This window comes from Pteropus alecto, unplaced genomic scaffold (assembly GCF_000325575.1).
Source record: "Pteropus alecto unplaced genomic scaffold, ASM32557v1 scaffold24, whole genome shotgun sequence".
Taxonomy (NCBI): domain Eukaryota; kingdom Metazoa; phylum Chordata; class Mammalia; order Chiroptera; family Pteropodidae; genus Pteropus; species Pteropus alecto.
This window is the reverse complement of record NW_006439192.1, coordinates 24,605,419-24,622,559: the sequence shown is the minus strand read 5'-3', so window position 1 is coordinate 24,622,559 and position 17,141 is coordinate 24,605,419. Positions and strand designations below refer to the sequence as shown.

The window sequence follows — 17,141 nt, the reverse complement described above, 5'->3', positions numbered from 1 at the left end:
ATTCAAGTATAATAGACATAATAAGATCTATTCCAAATTCTGGTGAATTTGGGTGCTAATATAAACTTAAAAGATTTGAACATTTTTAACTTCTTGTCAATATTAATAGGTATCTGTTGTATTTTTTGGAAACAAAACCACTTCAGATTAATCATTGTCAATCCTAGAATAAATATGTTGACTTGATCACATTTTCTAATAGCCCAGAGGTTTTAAACTTGGGTAGAACACTAAATTGTTTTCAGACTCGAGTCTACGTTCTGCACGAGCTTATTAGAAAGAAGTCGCACTTCCTTGGGTTGGCTTTAGAGGCTATGGTTTGTGAAGGTGATGAAATTTACTCAAATTTGAACTTGCTTATAGCTAATAATTCCAAATAATAAAGCATCTTTCAGTTTTGCACTTTAAACTGTAGATGAGCATGATACATAAACAACATGCAGATAACCTCAGTTCATCAGGAAGTTAGTTTAATGACAGATACATCAGGTTTTTTCATTCAGATGGCTGTAGTTGGTTTGATTTGTTGATTGGTTTAGTATGTTGTGGTTAGGTTTTGTTTTCGTTTGCTTTTAATGGCCAAAATAGGAATTGATTTTTACCTGGCTAAAATTATGGCAATTCTGTTTGTCGTTTGTTCTTGGTCAACCATATTTTTTTCTAAAAATCCAATTACACTGGGAGATAGTGGACCATAGAGGTTAGAAGTCAAAAGTTATGGATGAGAACTCCAGCTCCACTACTGAACAGTCTCAGTTTGGCTGTTTTTGTGTATGTGTATGTATGGATAATGAGGATAAGCACATGTCTGCTCAGGTGTAACTGTAAAGGTGTATTAAGATAATCTATGGAAAATTTATAGCCCAGTGCTTGAACATAGTAAATGCTCAAAAATTATAGCTATTGTTACAATTGTTGTATTATCATCATTTCTTTCTTAGCAGAATGCTGGCTCTGTCTTAGAATATTCCTGTAGGTTGCCTCTTAGCAGAGGAAGTTTGTCCTTGTATTTAGGAGCATTTACTTGTTACGCTGATTAGTGTGCACATAAAAATGTATCTTACTCTCAGCCTATCACTTGTTAGAGCATATATCCAGACATGTTGCCAGTCACAGAGAAGAGCTACAAGGTATATAAATTTAAATGCCAATTAAATTCATCAAAAATGTTACAGAAGGGAATAATATTTACAGATTTGACTGTTATATGCAAGTCACCCCTGTGAAAACCTTCAATTCTATCACTATTTCAAATCACACTCTCCAAAGGAATATGTATCTGACATCATATTGAGCTCAAGTAAAGTGTTTTTTTTTTCTTAAGGAAATGCTATCAAGTTATTTTTAGAGATGTTTTAAATAATGGCCTTGTGAAACATGTGGCCATATAAACTGTAAAGATATTACTGAAGTATAGGCCATTATTTTATAAGGTTTCTTTTTGAAGACATTTCTTTCTGCTCTTAATACTAACGGTAGAAAAACTTTACCTGAACAACTGGCTTGTTTTTATATTTTAGGTATTGTTAATGTAAATGATCATGTTAATTTCTTCACATTGGCAACTAGAATATCATGAAATTCGTAATCAACTACGAGATGTCTATAGGACTTCGGGGAATAACATATTTTTGAAATGGTCTAATCTCCATCTTAACCTTCACATATCTATATTTTTATCTTAATCTTATATTTCGTATTCTATTTCTTTTTACTATTTTCCACTTAATAACAATATATTTTTATTTAATAAATTTGAAGAACACTTTATGACATAAAGTTTCCCTTATGACTCTCATATGCCAAGAAAAAAAAACCCGAATGTTTCTTTTTGCTTCTACAATAACTAATCTACAGGGTAAGTTGCTGGGCTTTAGAACTCTAGAATACTCTACCTGCCACTATTCCGATGGTAGGTATGAGAATTATAAACACCAGGAGATAAAGAGCAATCAGCGCAGCTTTGAAGGACTTCAGTTTCTCTTGAAGGCCAAGGCCATTTTTAGGATCTAAGAAAACAAAAGCCCAACTTGTTGTTAGAAAACTTAATCTTCTTAGTTAATCATAATTTTTGTAATGTCCAATTATATTGTTACTGCCAAGCCCATTGGAATAAAAATGGAAAAAAAAAATAGGTCCTCATTTATTCAGTAGGAAGCATAAGGAACAATCACAGAAAAAGCCAAAACAGAGGTCACTATGAACATTTGATTTACTTCTCCATTAACTAAATAGCCATGAAAAAATGACTATCTTCTACAAGTTGTACTTATCTCATTTGAGGGCATTAGTTGGCAAATTTTAATATTTATACCAAAATATGCAAACATAAATTTTATTTTTTTGTTTCATCTGTAGATATATTCAAAGTAAAAATAAAATTTCTCAAGTAACTATATAATTATGATTTTTTCTGATTTTAAGTAAGATAAAAAAATTTATTTTCAATGATAATTATATAAATTTTCTTTTCTAAGTATATCTCAATAACTTTATATTTGGATATTTCTTATATTTGAATACAATATAAAAAAGAAATAAACAAAATTATTCATCTTTTGACTAAACTTTGGATCAATGAAGTCCACCCTCTGGATATTTCAGAACATATTAACATTTTAGTACTATCCATTTATAATTAAAAGCAATTCACATAATGGATGCTAATTGTGGAAAAGATAATTTGATGTAGAAGGAATCTTAGTAGAAGAGGAAGACATTTCTCTGATTAGGTGAATAAAACATCTATCATTTCCCCATCCCCTGTGGTCATTGTTCTTATTGTTCAATAAAAAAAAAAGTAAATTTTGTTTTCATGTTGTAAAGTCCTAAATTAAAAACAGAAGTTCAGATATTGTTCAATTATGTTCTATTTGAGAATGAAAGGAAAAGGAGAGAAAATTTTAAGAAATAAAGCGAAAAGTAAAGGAAAAAAAAAAAGAATGAAAGGTCTAAGGAAAAAGAAAAAAAAAACTCCCATAATATAAGCAAGATAGGATATTCCATCTGCCAGGTTGACTAAGCCTGAAACCCAGGAGTCATCTTCTCCCTTATCTCCAATTTAAAATCACAAATTATCTGTATGCTGCCTTTTAAATAGCTCTCAAAATGTGTTTTGTTTTGTTTTGTTTTGCCTTTTCTCTGTCCACAATGCCTCTGTCCTCCTCCCTCAATCTTTCAACATCTCTACTTTTAAAAGCTTTTATTATTACCTTTTTTCTTTCTGTCTCTCTGGTGCCACATCCATCACCGGCAGCACAGCACACAAGATCCATCATGTGTTGGCATTGTGGTCTGTATTTAAGGTTTGTCTATGTAAGAATGTATACAAGATTCTGTAACTTTACATTAGCTGCTTCCTCTTACTGAATATTTTTATAGTTCCTCTCCACCCACTGTGTCCCCCCTGGTGAAATATATGTAAGGCTTAGCAGAATTAAAGCACCTCCATCCTGATGCCTTAAGTGAACCTGTCCAGGAACAGCCAAACACTATGGCTATTGAGGTCTTGTGGTAACCTGTACAAACATCTGTTTTAGCACTGTTATGTATTGAATTGTGTTTCTCAGAAAGATATTGTTGAAATCTGAACAATCTTAACAATGGTATCTGTCATTGTGATCTTATTTGGCAATAGCGTCTTTGCAGGTATAAACGAGTTAAAATAAGGTCATACTGGAGTAGAGTATGCTGTAATCCAATGATTGACGTCCTTACAAGAAGAGGACACAGAGACACGGGAAGAGAAGACCATGTGAAGATGGAGGCATAGATTGGAGTTGATACATTTCCAGGCTAAGGGGCAGCGCTAAGGATTATCAGGAGCCACTAGAAGCCAGAAAGACCTAAGAAAAGATTCTCCTCTAGAGCCTTCAAAGAGCACACAGCCCTGCAAACACACCTTGACTTCAGACTTCTGGCCTTCAGAATAAATGTTGGTTGTTTTGAACCACCTGGTTTGTGGTAATTTGTAATAGTATCCCTAGGAAACTCATACAAGCACCTACCACCCATGATTTTCAAAAATTAATTTATAATTGTAGGATCATAGCTATTTCCAGAACCTAATCCAGTGGCTGAGAAATCAGAGAACTCAATCAATATTGTGGATTAATTTAATCTATTGTAACGCTTTCTTACTTCAATTTAAGTTAATTTTGTATTCTCTCTCAAGAGATGGGAAGACCTATTTATCCAATAAGTATCATTTTAACATTCATAGCCATTTAAAGTAAGTCTTAAGATTATAATTTTATATAATGTCAATAACTCTAAGGACAACCTTCTTGGTCACCCTTCCTTTCTTCTACTTACTCAGAGGTATCAAAGCTGTCATTGAGCAAGCATCAAACTTCACAGATTCTGAACAGATATCAGTGTCCTCTTGTTGATTATGAAAGCTTTCCCACTGTTCCATACTTCTGTCAAACACATGGAAAAATATACTAATTATATAAAAAATGGCTAGGACCCAATGGCATAATGTTCAAAATAAATTTTATAATTAAAATTCAATTTCAGCAAGGAAATACATATCATTAGCTAAATTTACATATATCTGCCATATATATCAACATATTATTCCTACTCTTAAGTTTTAATTTTAATAGTAACAGATACACTTACATAAAACTCACTCACGTATCTGCGTGCGTAGGTATATGTTTTTTTGAGAGTGAAGTAGCTTCTCTTTCTTAGCTAAAAAAAATACTTTCCCAAGCAACAAAAAACAACTGTTTGGCTGAAAAGAAAAAAATAATTTCCCTTAGAACAAATAATTGTGCAAAATTTGAAGCAAATATTTCCTGTATCTTTTATCGGAGCTTCATGAGCCAGTTTTTTTTTTTTTGCCAAAGCATCTGTTTATCACTTTCAAAAGGTCACATCGAGTCACTAGATTAAGAGTCACAGGAAAATCTTAGTTTTTTTCTTTTCTTTTCTTGTTTGTATTTATTTATCTGTTTTTTCAGGGATTCTCATTGTACATTGGCAGCATCACAAATATGTCTTATACCTTTTTAAGCACAATCCATATTCTATGATACAATCTACACTTATGTCTTTTTAAGATGCATCACAGTCATTTAAAAGGCTTGATTAAAAACAGATTGATGGGCCTCACCTCTAGAGTTTTTGATGTTTAGGGTGGGGTTGGGGGGGTCAAGAATTTACAATTCCAACAAGTTCTCTAGTGATGCTACTGTTTCCAGTCTGCGAACCACATTTTAAGAATATTTTCCATGAAAAGAAATTAAATGACTTTTTCTTGGAAATCGTTCAGTTCATTTGATTGTAAATTTAGAATAAAGCCAAGATCTTCTGGCCATTTCTTATTTTCTTTAATGCTGAGTTATGGATTTAGCACAGCCAAAGTTTAATTGAGTGCACTGGCAGCTCCAGGACACCAAATTCATAACTCGACCAGGAAATGAAGGACAATCATTCACATGCAAACGTTCATCCTGCTTTGGGGAAAGGTATTGACAATTAATGATGTGACTCGACTCCTATAATTATATTCTTTTAAACATTACCAAGGAGATTCTTTATTCTGAGTTTGCAATGACAATTTTTGTTCATGCGTCATTCTACAATTTGGTCTTAGTTTCCATAAATCCTGTTGATCTAACCAAGGAGTGTGTTCTTAAATGATTTGGCTACTGAGGAGGAAGGGAGTAGGGGAAGGAGGGAATGTATTGGACTTACACCCTCTTTTCTTAGGCAGAAGTCAAGTAAAAGAACTAAATAATTACCTGGGAAAATTGATCATATAGGAAATCAAATTGGATAATTCAGATCTAGTCTCTCCTAACATTTCCCACTTCTAATTCACTCTATTATTTGAATTGAATGATAGTTTTACTTACCAAGCAAACAAATGCAGGAATAATTTTAAAAACTGAAATAACAATAAAGCTGAGCTAAATTATAAACTATTGTTCAAAGCAATGGGAACTATGTGGCAAAGCTTTTTAACTTTGAACTCAGTTTATAAAGGACAGGCTCACAAAGTATGCATTTAGATATACCTGCTATGAAACTAGAAATTTCTTTTCGGGCTGCTTGCTGGCCCCTTCAAAATGTGTTAAACTATAATCAAATATTGGTCCTAATATTTGAGTTAGTATGACTCCATTTTCATTTAAAAAGAAAGGAAATCTCTTATATTACTTAATCTTCCACAAAGGGAATATTTTTGTAAAAAGTTGAAACCTTTTGAATCGGATAAATCCCTCTAGATTGTGAGGTGCATAAGAGGAGGAATCATGTCTGATTTTGCTAAGTATTTATTACCCGAGCCTAAGAAACCTGGAATATAGAATATACTTAATAAAGATTTGTTGACTGAATGATCTGATTTGTTTTATGTAAGGTATTAGTCTCATATATTAGTTTTTGCTACTGTTGTTTTGAACAAGATGGATATTTGGAGATGGGACAAAAAAGGCATGCTTCTTCTGATAGAGAACTTCTTGGTAAATAGATTTTGTCCTTAATTCAGATTTTTTTCCCCTATTCTACACTCTTATTATTTTATACCATCCTTGAACGTAAACCAAATCTAAAGGCTGGAAGACTATATTAAGCTGTTGAGACACTGCCACTCACTCTAGCCTGTTTCTATTCAGCATGCATTTTCATTTTGTCAGGTCCAACTGGCAACTAGCTATGGCCACATCCCCTTGTAGTTCTCAAAGGCACATTACTAGCATTTTGAATGGGACGATTTTTTTTGTAAAAATCTATCTTAGTTGTATAGGATGTTTATCAGTCCTGATTGCCATCCATTGTCATTAATGTCTCCTAATCATTATATTACTGCTTTCTTCCTACAAAAAAATCAAACACTTTATCCTCACACATTTTCACACACCGATCACTCTTTGAGAACCACTCTTCAACTTGCATTTCCAATGTAGATAGAAAGTCAGGAACTTTCTCTCTGTGAGATTTGTCATGGGCAATCTGATTGTTAACATGCCTTTAATGGAGATTTATTTTCACTAAAAATTCTTTTTTCTAATGAGCGTCAGCAAACAATACAGATTCCTCGAACTGTTTTTTGGGATATTTCTCAAATCACTCCCTGTGTGTTTAGCCCTTTAAATATGTTTAGACCTTTGTTAAGCATATCTGAATACTTCTTACAGAAAACTTAAACATCTTATTATTTTAAAGAGAAAAGAGAGTGGCAAATACAGAATGATAATCTAGTGATTTAATCTTGTCCTCAGTAAATCAAAATGAATATTATTTTTAGCCATGTGCTTGCTTGGAAGCACTACTTGTACTTTCAAATAAATTTGCAATTTAGAATCCACAGGGAGTGTCTGGCTCAAAGATCTTCTCTTGGGAAAAAGAATTCTACTTTTTTTAAACATGGCTCGAGAATACTAGATGCCACTTGATTAAAAAAAAAAAGTAGATGGTAAGTATTGAGATATTTTTAATCAATGGCATTAAGATGGAAAAACCTATTTCTTCATTAGGCCAGTTCTACAAATTCCTATTACGTACTATTTTATCAAGCACTTTGCATGTCGCTAAATGCCAAAATCAATGTGTATAAAATATTGCCAACCACCAAAGATCTTATGCACTAATACAAAAGACTAAACTCTTTATAAATTATCACCAGTGTGATATATTTACATACAAAGCACAGGCATAGTCCAAAATGGAGTGATTAATTCTTTTAGGAAAGTGGGTAGTTATGGTGGGAACACAAAAAATAGAATATTTTATCAAAGTTTTGAAAAAATTCATAGGTGTTTAGGGTGAAAATATTTCAGGGCATGAAGACATGAGGAACATGGGAACTGGGATCAGCACTGTGGAAATGGGAGCTCCGGGTAGAGGGCCCAGCAGAAGAGGGCAGAGAACCATGTAGCTGGGGGCATCCTACTCACCATTTATTCTTTCATTTTAATTGCATAAATTGATCTGGCTTTTACGACCTACCCAAAAGAGAATATTGAAGATGAACCTATATTGGCACCCATACACCATACACAAAAATTACCTTAAATGGATTTAAGATTTGAATCTAAGACCTGAAACAATATAGGAGGTAAGTCCTTCGCCATAGATCTCAGCGATGATTTTTTGAATCTGACACCAAAAGCAAAAGAAACAAAAGCAAACATGAAGAGGCTGGGCACTTTGAAAACATCTATCTGGATTCCTGTTTTATTTTTATTATTTTAGCTAATACCGCAATATAATTTAAACATCAGATCCTGATAGAGATAGGAGGGAACGCTCTTAAATAACCATATCGCTACATTTCTCACCAAGAAACAATTGATGCACAACTGCCTCAATACCCCAAATGATCATGAAATATGGTCTTTCACTTTAAGAAATGTTAAAAAAAATAATGAAGAAAATGTACCTACACAAATTAAATTTAAAAATTATTCTTTGCTTTGGCGGTAGTGACCTGGTTTATACTACTAGAAACAAAATATTTATGTGTCCATTAAATATTTTGATTATTTCCTTTTCACTTGAAAAAGAGGTCAAGCTCAAATATGTTTTTCTTTAGGCCTCTAAGCTTTGAGCTATCTGTTTTGGACTTGTATAGATGATAATAAAAATTTTGTAGGTTATTGCATTTCAAACTATGATTTCTTTGTGTAAATTTGTTAAAATTTAAAAAAAGAAAAAACTCTAATAAATGTCCTCAAGTAGATTACCCTAACTAACCGTATACCAGCTATATAAAAACCCTGACAGGTCTAGAGCACTGGAAGGAAGGTGGACACTAAAGTCTGTTGAGTGGAAGGAAAAATGAAAAACATTGCCCTCAGTGCACCATGGAAAGTTTAGCTTGATTATGGGGACAGTGTATAACAGGGATTGATTAATATAGATGGTGTTGTCATAGGATTACTAGCATTTTCTGTCATTACTTTCTTTTGTTCTCAGTTTTCATATTCTTTCTGAGAATCTCATTTATTTCCACAGCTTGAACTACTGCATACGTACTGACAAAGCCAATATATTCAGTTCAGCTCCCATGCCTCAGAATAATTTTTTTGTGTACTACAACTAGTACAAGTTGTATTTTCCACATCAACCTAACTTTTATTTTTCCAGATTTTTCGATGTTGGCATATCATCCATTTTTATCATGTTTATTATAATCATTTATAATTTGTTTCTATTTTTTGTGTAGTGAGACATACATGATAGAGCCAGATATAAAGGCAATATAGAGATGGTAGCAAAGCATGGTCACTTAACCAGAGTTCAAGGGTTCATTACAGACCAATCTCACCCCCAGGTAGACCCATATCTGATTGCACAGCAACTCCTGACTTTCTCAGAGCCACTCCTTCCACTCTATCCCCAATTTTTTGATTTCAGTTCATTTTTCTCTACCCCAGCCAGTCATCTTGGCTAGTAGCAGTGGGATTGGCAATTAAAGGCAGAAACCAAGAGGTATTAAGAAAGAGAAGGAAATGAAAAGAATTGATAAACAATCATCAAAATGTAGCACTTAATAAATAGGAAAAATAATCAAACAAAATATTTTTCACGAAAAAATATGAAGGACATAAACTCGAGAGCACTTAATGGGCAAGTAAAGGAAGAAGAATTAGTATTTAAGATAAGGAAGAACCTGTCCTGCTGTGGTAGAACAAGTCGGGACCATGGAAAAGAAAAAAGAATTTCAAGGCATGCAAAGATGTTCATAACTTGCTACATGAAATTTGAGCTGTTTTAATTGTATAATAGAGACAGAAGCAGATTCTTGAGAGATCAAGAAACAGTAAATGTATAAAAATGAAAGGCCTTGAATGTATGCCAGAAATCTGGTCATACTCATGCTTTTCTGTTGAGAAGAGATACTGAAGATTTGCATTATGATAGTACATTGAGTAGAGTTTTATTTTTCCCTGCTTATTCTTCTTCCTCTCCCAACTCATTAGCATTGGGTTGTGCCAGGTCTCACTTCTTGTCCTCTTTCTATCTTTATGTACTCCCTTGTTGTTCTCACTAGCTTGTCTGATTTAAATACAGTCTGTAAGGCTGATGACTCATATCTGTATCTCCTGCTCAGATCGCTCCCCTTAATTCCAGACCTGTATATGTAACTGCCTAACATCACTACTTGAATTTTCTATACGGCCCAAATCCAGGAGTCTTCTCTATTTCATTCTCCACATCTACTCTATTATCAGATCTTGTTGGTTTGTTTTAAAGCTATGCAGAAACTGACTGCTTCTCATCACCTTCCCTACTACCATCCTAGTTTGAGCTCCTCCGTCTTTCTTACCTGAACTAGCTCCATAAATGGTCTCTCTGCTTCATTCTCACTCCTTCTATTTTATTTATTCATTTATTCATTCATTCATTCTCCACACTGCCTCTAGAGTGTTCCTCTTACAAAATAAGTCAGATCATGTCACTCCACTGCTCAAAACCTCTGAACACCTTCCCATCTCATTCGGGTCCTGATTAAAACCATGTTTTCAGACAGACATTTTTTGAGCTTCAAATTTAAAATTACAACCTACTTCTTTCACTTTTTCTACTCCTTCCGGGCTTGATTTTTATTTTTCTTCCAAAACTTATCACTATCTTATTTGAAATAACTTTTCCTTATTTATCTTGTCTATTGTCTGTCTCCTTCCACCAACAAGTTAGATCCAGGATGCAGGAGTTTTCATCTCTTTGGTTCAATGACCAGAAAGTTTCTGGCACTTAACAGGTGCCCATTACATATATAAATACAATTTAAGAAATTTCATAAGTAAATGGAAGACAACATTTTTTGCAAAATGACTGGGTTTCTTATCTGGTGTTATACCTCAGGAAAAGTTTGTATTTCACTAATGTGGAAATTTTAAAAAGCTCTGTTAGACATTGGGAAATAAGAGGTTTTTCTCTGAATTGTGTATTAATAGGAAACTGAACCAAAAAATTTCACCCTCAATGCTCCCATTTTGCCTCAAAGGCATTCATTAGACTTACTAGATTACTTCAGTTCTTTACTTGAATTATTATTGCAGTTTTTACTAATGTTAAAGAACAGATACATGTGAAGTTTTGATAGTAGCCAGAGAACGATCTGCACAATTCAAATGTGCCTTTAAATGTCATTTACAAAGTTAAGAGAAAAAGTAACTTCACATAAAGTTACAATTCCAAACAAATGTCAATGCACTGACAAGGGACTGTAAAACCTTCTGAGTTTGTATAATCTATTAAAAGTATATTCTCATGAGAAGTGAAACACATCTCTGCAATATCAGCTGTTTATAAAGTATGTGAAAAGTTTACAGAAGCAACAACAGGAAAATCATATGAAAGAATTTCAAAATTTGTTTGGAAATATACCCTTTATGTTTTCCCTGTTTTTATTATAAAAAATTGTGATAATATTAGGAAGAATTGGGGTAAATATTGTCTCATTGCTCAAATATAAGAAAAATACTTTCTTTTTTTATATGAAATTTGAGTCTTTGTACCTACATATCCATGTCACATAGTTGATTCATTGTGTACATTATCATTTGGTCTTATACATTCTCCTTAAAATTGTATCAATATTTTTAGATTTAAAATGATGGGCTACATAATAACTCATCAAATATACGTATTTTATTCATGTAACCATTTTCCTATGATGTAATTTTTTAAAAATTTTCCCCCTCTTCTTTGGAAGGCAATATTTTGCTAATATAGATGATAAAGTAAATATTTCCACAATTTATTTATTTTCTTTTGAGATGTTTCTTTAGGATTCTTCACCATATGTTCAACTACCAGTAACAGGAAAACTATTTTAAAATTCTTTCTATCTGCTGACACCTTCTTGCCTCACCACTCTTTTAAAAGATCATTTACATTTACAAAAATTTTAGTCATATGTAAATATGGCAGTTTTAAACCAAATTTACCACTATTCAGTAATAATGCTTATTTTAGAATAATTTAGATTTCAAAAAGAGTTAAATAATACTTAAAGGAGGGTTGTATTTATTTTTTGTTATTAGCGTGGAAGAAATATTTCCATGTAATTATTTCTTTTTCTTCTTGAGTTTTGTTTATTCATATCAATTGTCTATACATCCCCAGAGGATCTTTCTTTATATAGATATGAATAAACTCTTTATATGCAAAATATATTTTATGCACATTCTTCATTCCAAGGCAGATCCCCATTCAGATTTGTCATCAAACTCTTAAGGTTAATTTTGTTTGTAAGATTTGAAGTAAATAATAACTTTGTAACCTTTCTTAATTTATAGAAATAAAAAATTTGATTTTGCATGAACAGTAAAAATGTACATAAAATGAAAATAAAATTAATATATTTGTGAAACCAATAGCTCTACAGTTAAGGAATGTATCCATAAAAGGGATTAAGTAAGAAATGGAAACATCCATATTGTGCCTGAAACTTATGATGCCTATTCTTGGTAGCGAGGGAGAGAGAACAACAATTTTTGAATCTGAAGTCTAGGTTTTACTATTGGCTGTGCCATTTCCTAGCTATATGACCTTTGACAAATAACATATGTGATAGCAGTTTCTTTATATATGTAAAATATGATCACAATATCAATTTAAAGAATGATTATGAGGATTAAAAATAATTCTTATAAATTGACTGGTATACAGGCAACCATCAATAAAAGAATCATCATTATTTTTAAATACCAGTTTTTAAATATGAACTTATTTTATCTTCACAGCATCTCCATGAGGTATATAGCAGTACTGTCTCCATTTTACAAGGCTAGGAAACCAAGACCTAAAATATTTAATGTTACAGAACTAGGGAACAGGGAAGCTTGGATTTGAAAGTAGGCAATGTACTTCCTGATTATTGGCTCCTAACTACTTCTTAAAACATTTAAAATTAGATTTCTATGACTTTTCCATCACTATTCTCTCATGGCCAATGAGATGCTGACCCCCATTCTATGCTGAATAAATCTTACCCATTCTTCAAGATGAACCTAAATTCTAACAAATTCGTGAAGATTGGTTTAATAGTCCCTTCTTCTTTTGAAGTGATTTTGACCTTTCCTATATTTCCATAGTAGTTATCTACAGCACTTTTACACTACTTAAGATACTCAAATTATATATTTACATATTATTTTATATTATATTAAGACACTCAAATTATATATGTGATTTATATCATGAACTTTCTAAAGACAGTGACTGTATTTTACTTTTTGTATCTCTTCCTCACATAGTTCAGTGATGTGCATATATAGATGCACAATCAATATTTCCTATACTAGCAAGTAAAGGCAATGAAATGTATTAAGTTAAAACCAAATGTATAATATGAAAATCAAGGAAATTAAACTAATTAAAATATGTTTAATCATATTGTGAATAAAACCAATATTTTTATTTTTTCATCTTTTAAAGCCATTATTTTAAATCAAAATAAGCACAATTATATGCCAAAAATTTATTGTTAGTTTAACCTACAAAATATTTAGTATATTTCATGTGTACCTATGAACATACACATTTTACATTCACAGAAAACCTAACAAAAACAAAATTGTCTATTTTTTAACATTGAAACAACCCAACCAAATTATTAGAAATAGGATTTAAAAATTCTACCACAAAATATTGAATATATTACAGATTCACACAGAAAGTAGACACATACAATCGATAGAAAAAATTTTGGAAAAACATTAAAATAATCATATTTTACCGTTTGTCCTAAAGACGGCTGAACTGATTCATCCACTTCCTTCTCTTTACAATTGAAACCTAAAATCTTTATTACATAGTATTTCAGCATCTGATACATGAAGAAAGGAAATGACATACTGAGTGTTGAAAATCTTTCTTAACAATGTGTTTCAATAGTACTCTCTCAAGAGCACAAGTTTGCAAAATCTAAATTTGTCTGATAACATTCCTCTTTCCATCTAGAACATTACAAAAGAAAAAGAGAAAAAGAAACGAGGTTATTATAATAAGGTACATAATATGTGACAGATTCCTTTTTCTCTTTTTATAAGATATATATGCCTTCTATATGTTCCCATTACTTATTATCTTCTATTAATCTCATTATCTTATATTGATTCTCATTATCTCTTCTCTTTTACTAAATAAGTTTGAGGAAAAATTCCATGTTTAAGTGATTTGTTTTTCTTAATCTTTTTTCCCATATCTCTTATCTCTAGCTTCAAACACAAAACACGAGGAAACAATATGGATACTTACTAAGTAAAAGTAATAATCTAATAATGCTCACTTCAGCTCTATCTATACTGATGTTAGCATTATCTACAAATCTCTTTTGAGCACCTAATAGTTGTTTCTTTCCCCAGAAGTAGAGTGGAGGAAAGGAGTCTCAGGCATGGAGTCAGAGGAAAGAAATGTCCTTCACCTACCACCTTGTCAGAGTTTACACCTCTCATCTCATTTATTTGATCACATTCAACAAATTCCAGTATAATGCACATAAAAAGCATTTTACATACTTTACATTAATGAGCTAAATTTTAGATCTAATTCTTCTGGGGGAAGGTGTTTGGTTTATATTCCATAGGCACTTCTTAGTACTCTAAACAGGGAGGAATGAGATTTCCTATCATAAATGGCCAAAATAATTTTGCTATGTGCTCAAGCACCAGAGAACACTATTATTTCAGAAAACAATATGCCTGGTAGAAAGAATACAGGAACAGGGTACTGCGTTTGAGAGTCAGAAAGTAACAGTATCACCCAGACATTCTTAAAGATTAACAGTAATGGTCATAGTAACAGAGGCACTGAAGCAGCAGTGAGAGTTATAGCCAAGTAGCTTTAGACAAGATTACTAAGGTGGATGCAGGCTGGACCTGCATGAAAGTTATTAGACCATTTCTTAACCACACTGTTTATCACCAAATTCTTAGTGAAGAGAAACTTAGACTAACATCAGGACTCGCTCTATTTCCTTTATAATTGTTTATATATACATTATACACATATATATATATCTTGCAAAATATGGTCTTTTGGGGGTCTTTAAAAAATCTGGAGTTTAAACATCTTTAAATGTGAATACTTTTGTCAATACGACATGATTAGGAAAATCACACTGGGAATAACAAGCTAAGACACCAACTTTCTAAAACTCTATCCTAATGAGGTTTATTTCTGTCAGAGTAGATTATATTTCTAGAATGTCTCTGTAATATTGTTATGTATATATCTTTACTTCCACAATGCTAACCACTTCTCTATATGATTACTTCCACATTCTTCAAAAATCTAGTTGTTCATTAAAAAAAAAGCCCCCTGTCTCTTTGTGTGTGTTTATAAATAACATATAATGTATTATATCACATGATTATCTGTTAGGTCTTACTACATGTAGGATGCTTTACTAAGAATAGAAAATATATTCAAGTTAATCTAATGAGTAATTGAAAGAACAGAGGAAATGTCTCAGGAGTTGAGACTTTATAGTCATTGTTTCATTTGATTTCACAGCAACTTTGCCAGGTCATTTTCCTGATTAAGAAAATGAGGTTTAGAGATATTAAGCGAATGTGTCAAGATCATGGAGCTATGAGGCATTGGAGCTGGTATGCAAACCCAGTTAAGTCAGATTTCAAAACTTGACAAAATATACATTTTTTTCAATTTAAGATTAGTGTATATATTATCAGGGGTCTCCATCAGAAATGTTATATTGAAAAACAAACCACAAACATGGGCACATTCCAGATCATCTGAATAGTAGTTTTACTATCAGTTACTGCCATGGGAGTCCAATGACTTTATTTTTGTTGCCTACGGACATATGTGTCTAGAATGAAGGCTATTTATGACATTATGCCCAGTGTGCAAATATGTTTCATAACTCAAATAGAAAAATGAGTTTGAAGAACTGACTTGAGTCTCATAGGGCTTACTGTAGTGAAAGCATGCATGCTGAACTCAAAGGAAGATATATTTACCCTCATTAAGAGATACTTTTGTATGTTTAAAATTGCAACAGGTCATTAATTATAAGCTAATGATACCAAATATTTATGTGATAAATTTGCGGATAATGTTTTTTAATATTCTGAACAAAGCAATAACTAGTGATTTAAATACGAATTTTATTAATGCTATAATGAACACATCTATGTGAATAGAAGACATTTATATAACTATCAAAATATAAGTCATTAAAATTGATATCGATATTCTAGCAGAGCTTTTATTTGATGATTATAAATAGAAAAACCTTGATGTTATCAGTAACATTTTATATAATCTTATATGAATAGAAGTTTCCTATAAAAATATTATTAAAGTTAAAATACAAAAACAAACTAAATATAGTATCAGAACTAAGCAATATCTTCCTTCTATTAAGCCTATCAAAAATGTTTTGGTTCAGTCTACGGCCATGTCACCCTGAACAAGCCGGATTCCGTCTGATCTCAGAAACTAAGCAGGTTCAGGCCTGGTTAGCACTTGGATGGGAAACCACCTAGGAAGACCAGGTGCTGTAGGCTTAAAAAATAAAAAAATAAGGGATTGTAAGCTGACAAGTTCCTTGTAATCTGCAAAGTCAACCAAAGGTTGCCTCACCTTAAAAAAAAAAGAAAGAAAATGTTTTGGTTCACCCGTACAATTTTATATTGATGTTTTTTATTAAACTTTTAGTATTTCTGTAGGATTTTTTAAATTTTCAAATACATCATATTTAGAAAGTTGGTTAGAAATTATAGACCTACAGAATTTAGGTCTAAATTTATGTTTCTGTCTTGACAGAAAATTATAATAAAACAATACATTAACACTCAGAGAAGTGGAGGGACCAATATGAGTATTTATTTTTCTTTGAGAATCAGTGTACTTTACCAGAATTTTGGTTTCTAAAAGACAGTACATAGAAGACTTCTACTTCCAGCCCCAACATCTGAAGAGCTTGGAAGTCATCATTCACTTCCATATAACAAGAAAAACTAGCTTAACAAACTGAAAAGCAACTATTTTTCTTGGAGCCATTAGAGAATTGGGGTCTCAGAGCAAACTACCACCCAAATCTTTGAGAAGTGACTACAGAGACTCACAGGTAAGGTCAGTTTACCTGGAGCAGAAGCTGCTGACAGAGCATAAACTGGTGAGAACACTTAAATAATCATTTTTGC

The 17,141-nt window shown here is 32.2% G+C and overlaps 1 protein-coding gene and 1 pseudogene across 2 annotated transcripts in view; one reads left to right on the top strand and one right to left on the bottom strand.

Moving 5' to 3' along the window:
- MSR1 (macrophage scavenger receptor 1) overlaps positions 1-13,767 on the bottom strand; it is a 65,275-nt gene extending 51,508 nt beyond the window's left edge. The window contains exons 1-3 of one of the 2 annotated variants that reach the window (XM_006916427.1): positions 13,706-13,767; positions 4,315-4,421; positions 1,896-2,009 (exon numbers count right to left, since the gene is read on the bottom strand). In XM_006916427.1, coding sequence (XP_006916489.1) covers positions 1,896-2,009; positions 4,315-4,417 — 217 coding nt within the window. In that variant the 5' untranslated portion in view covers positions 4,418-4,421; positions 13,706-13,767. The remainder of the gene's footprint in view (positions 1-1,895; positions 2,010-4,314; positions 4,422-13,705) is intronic. The other variant, XM_006916426.1, reaches the window with a different exon arrangement.
- A 2,616-nt stretch (positions 13,768-16,383) lies between these two features.
- LOC112483415 lies at positions 16,384-16,502 on the top strand (annotated as a pseudogene).
- The last annotated feature ends 639 nt before the right edge of the window (positions 16,503-17,141 follow it).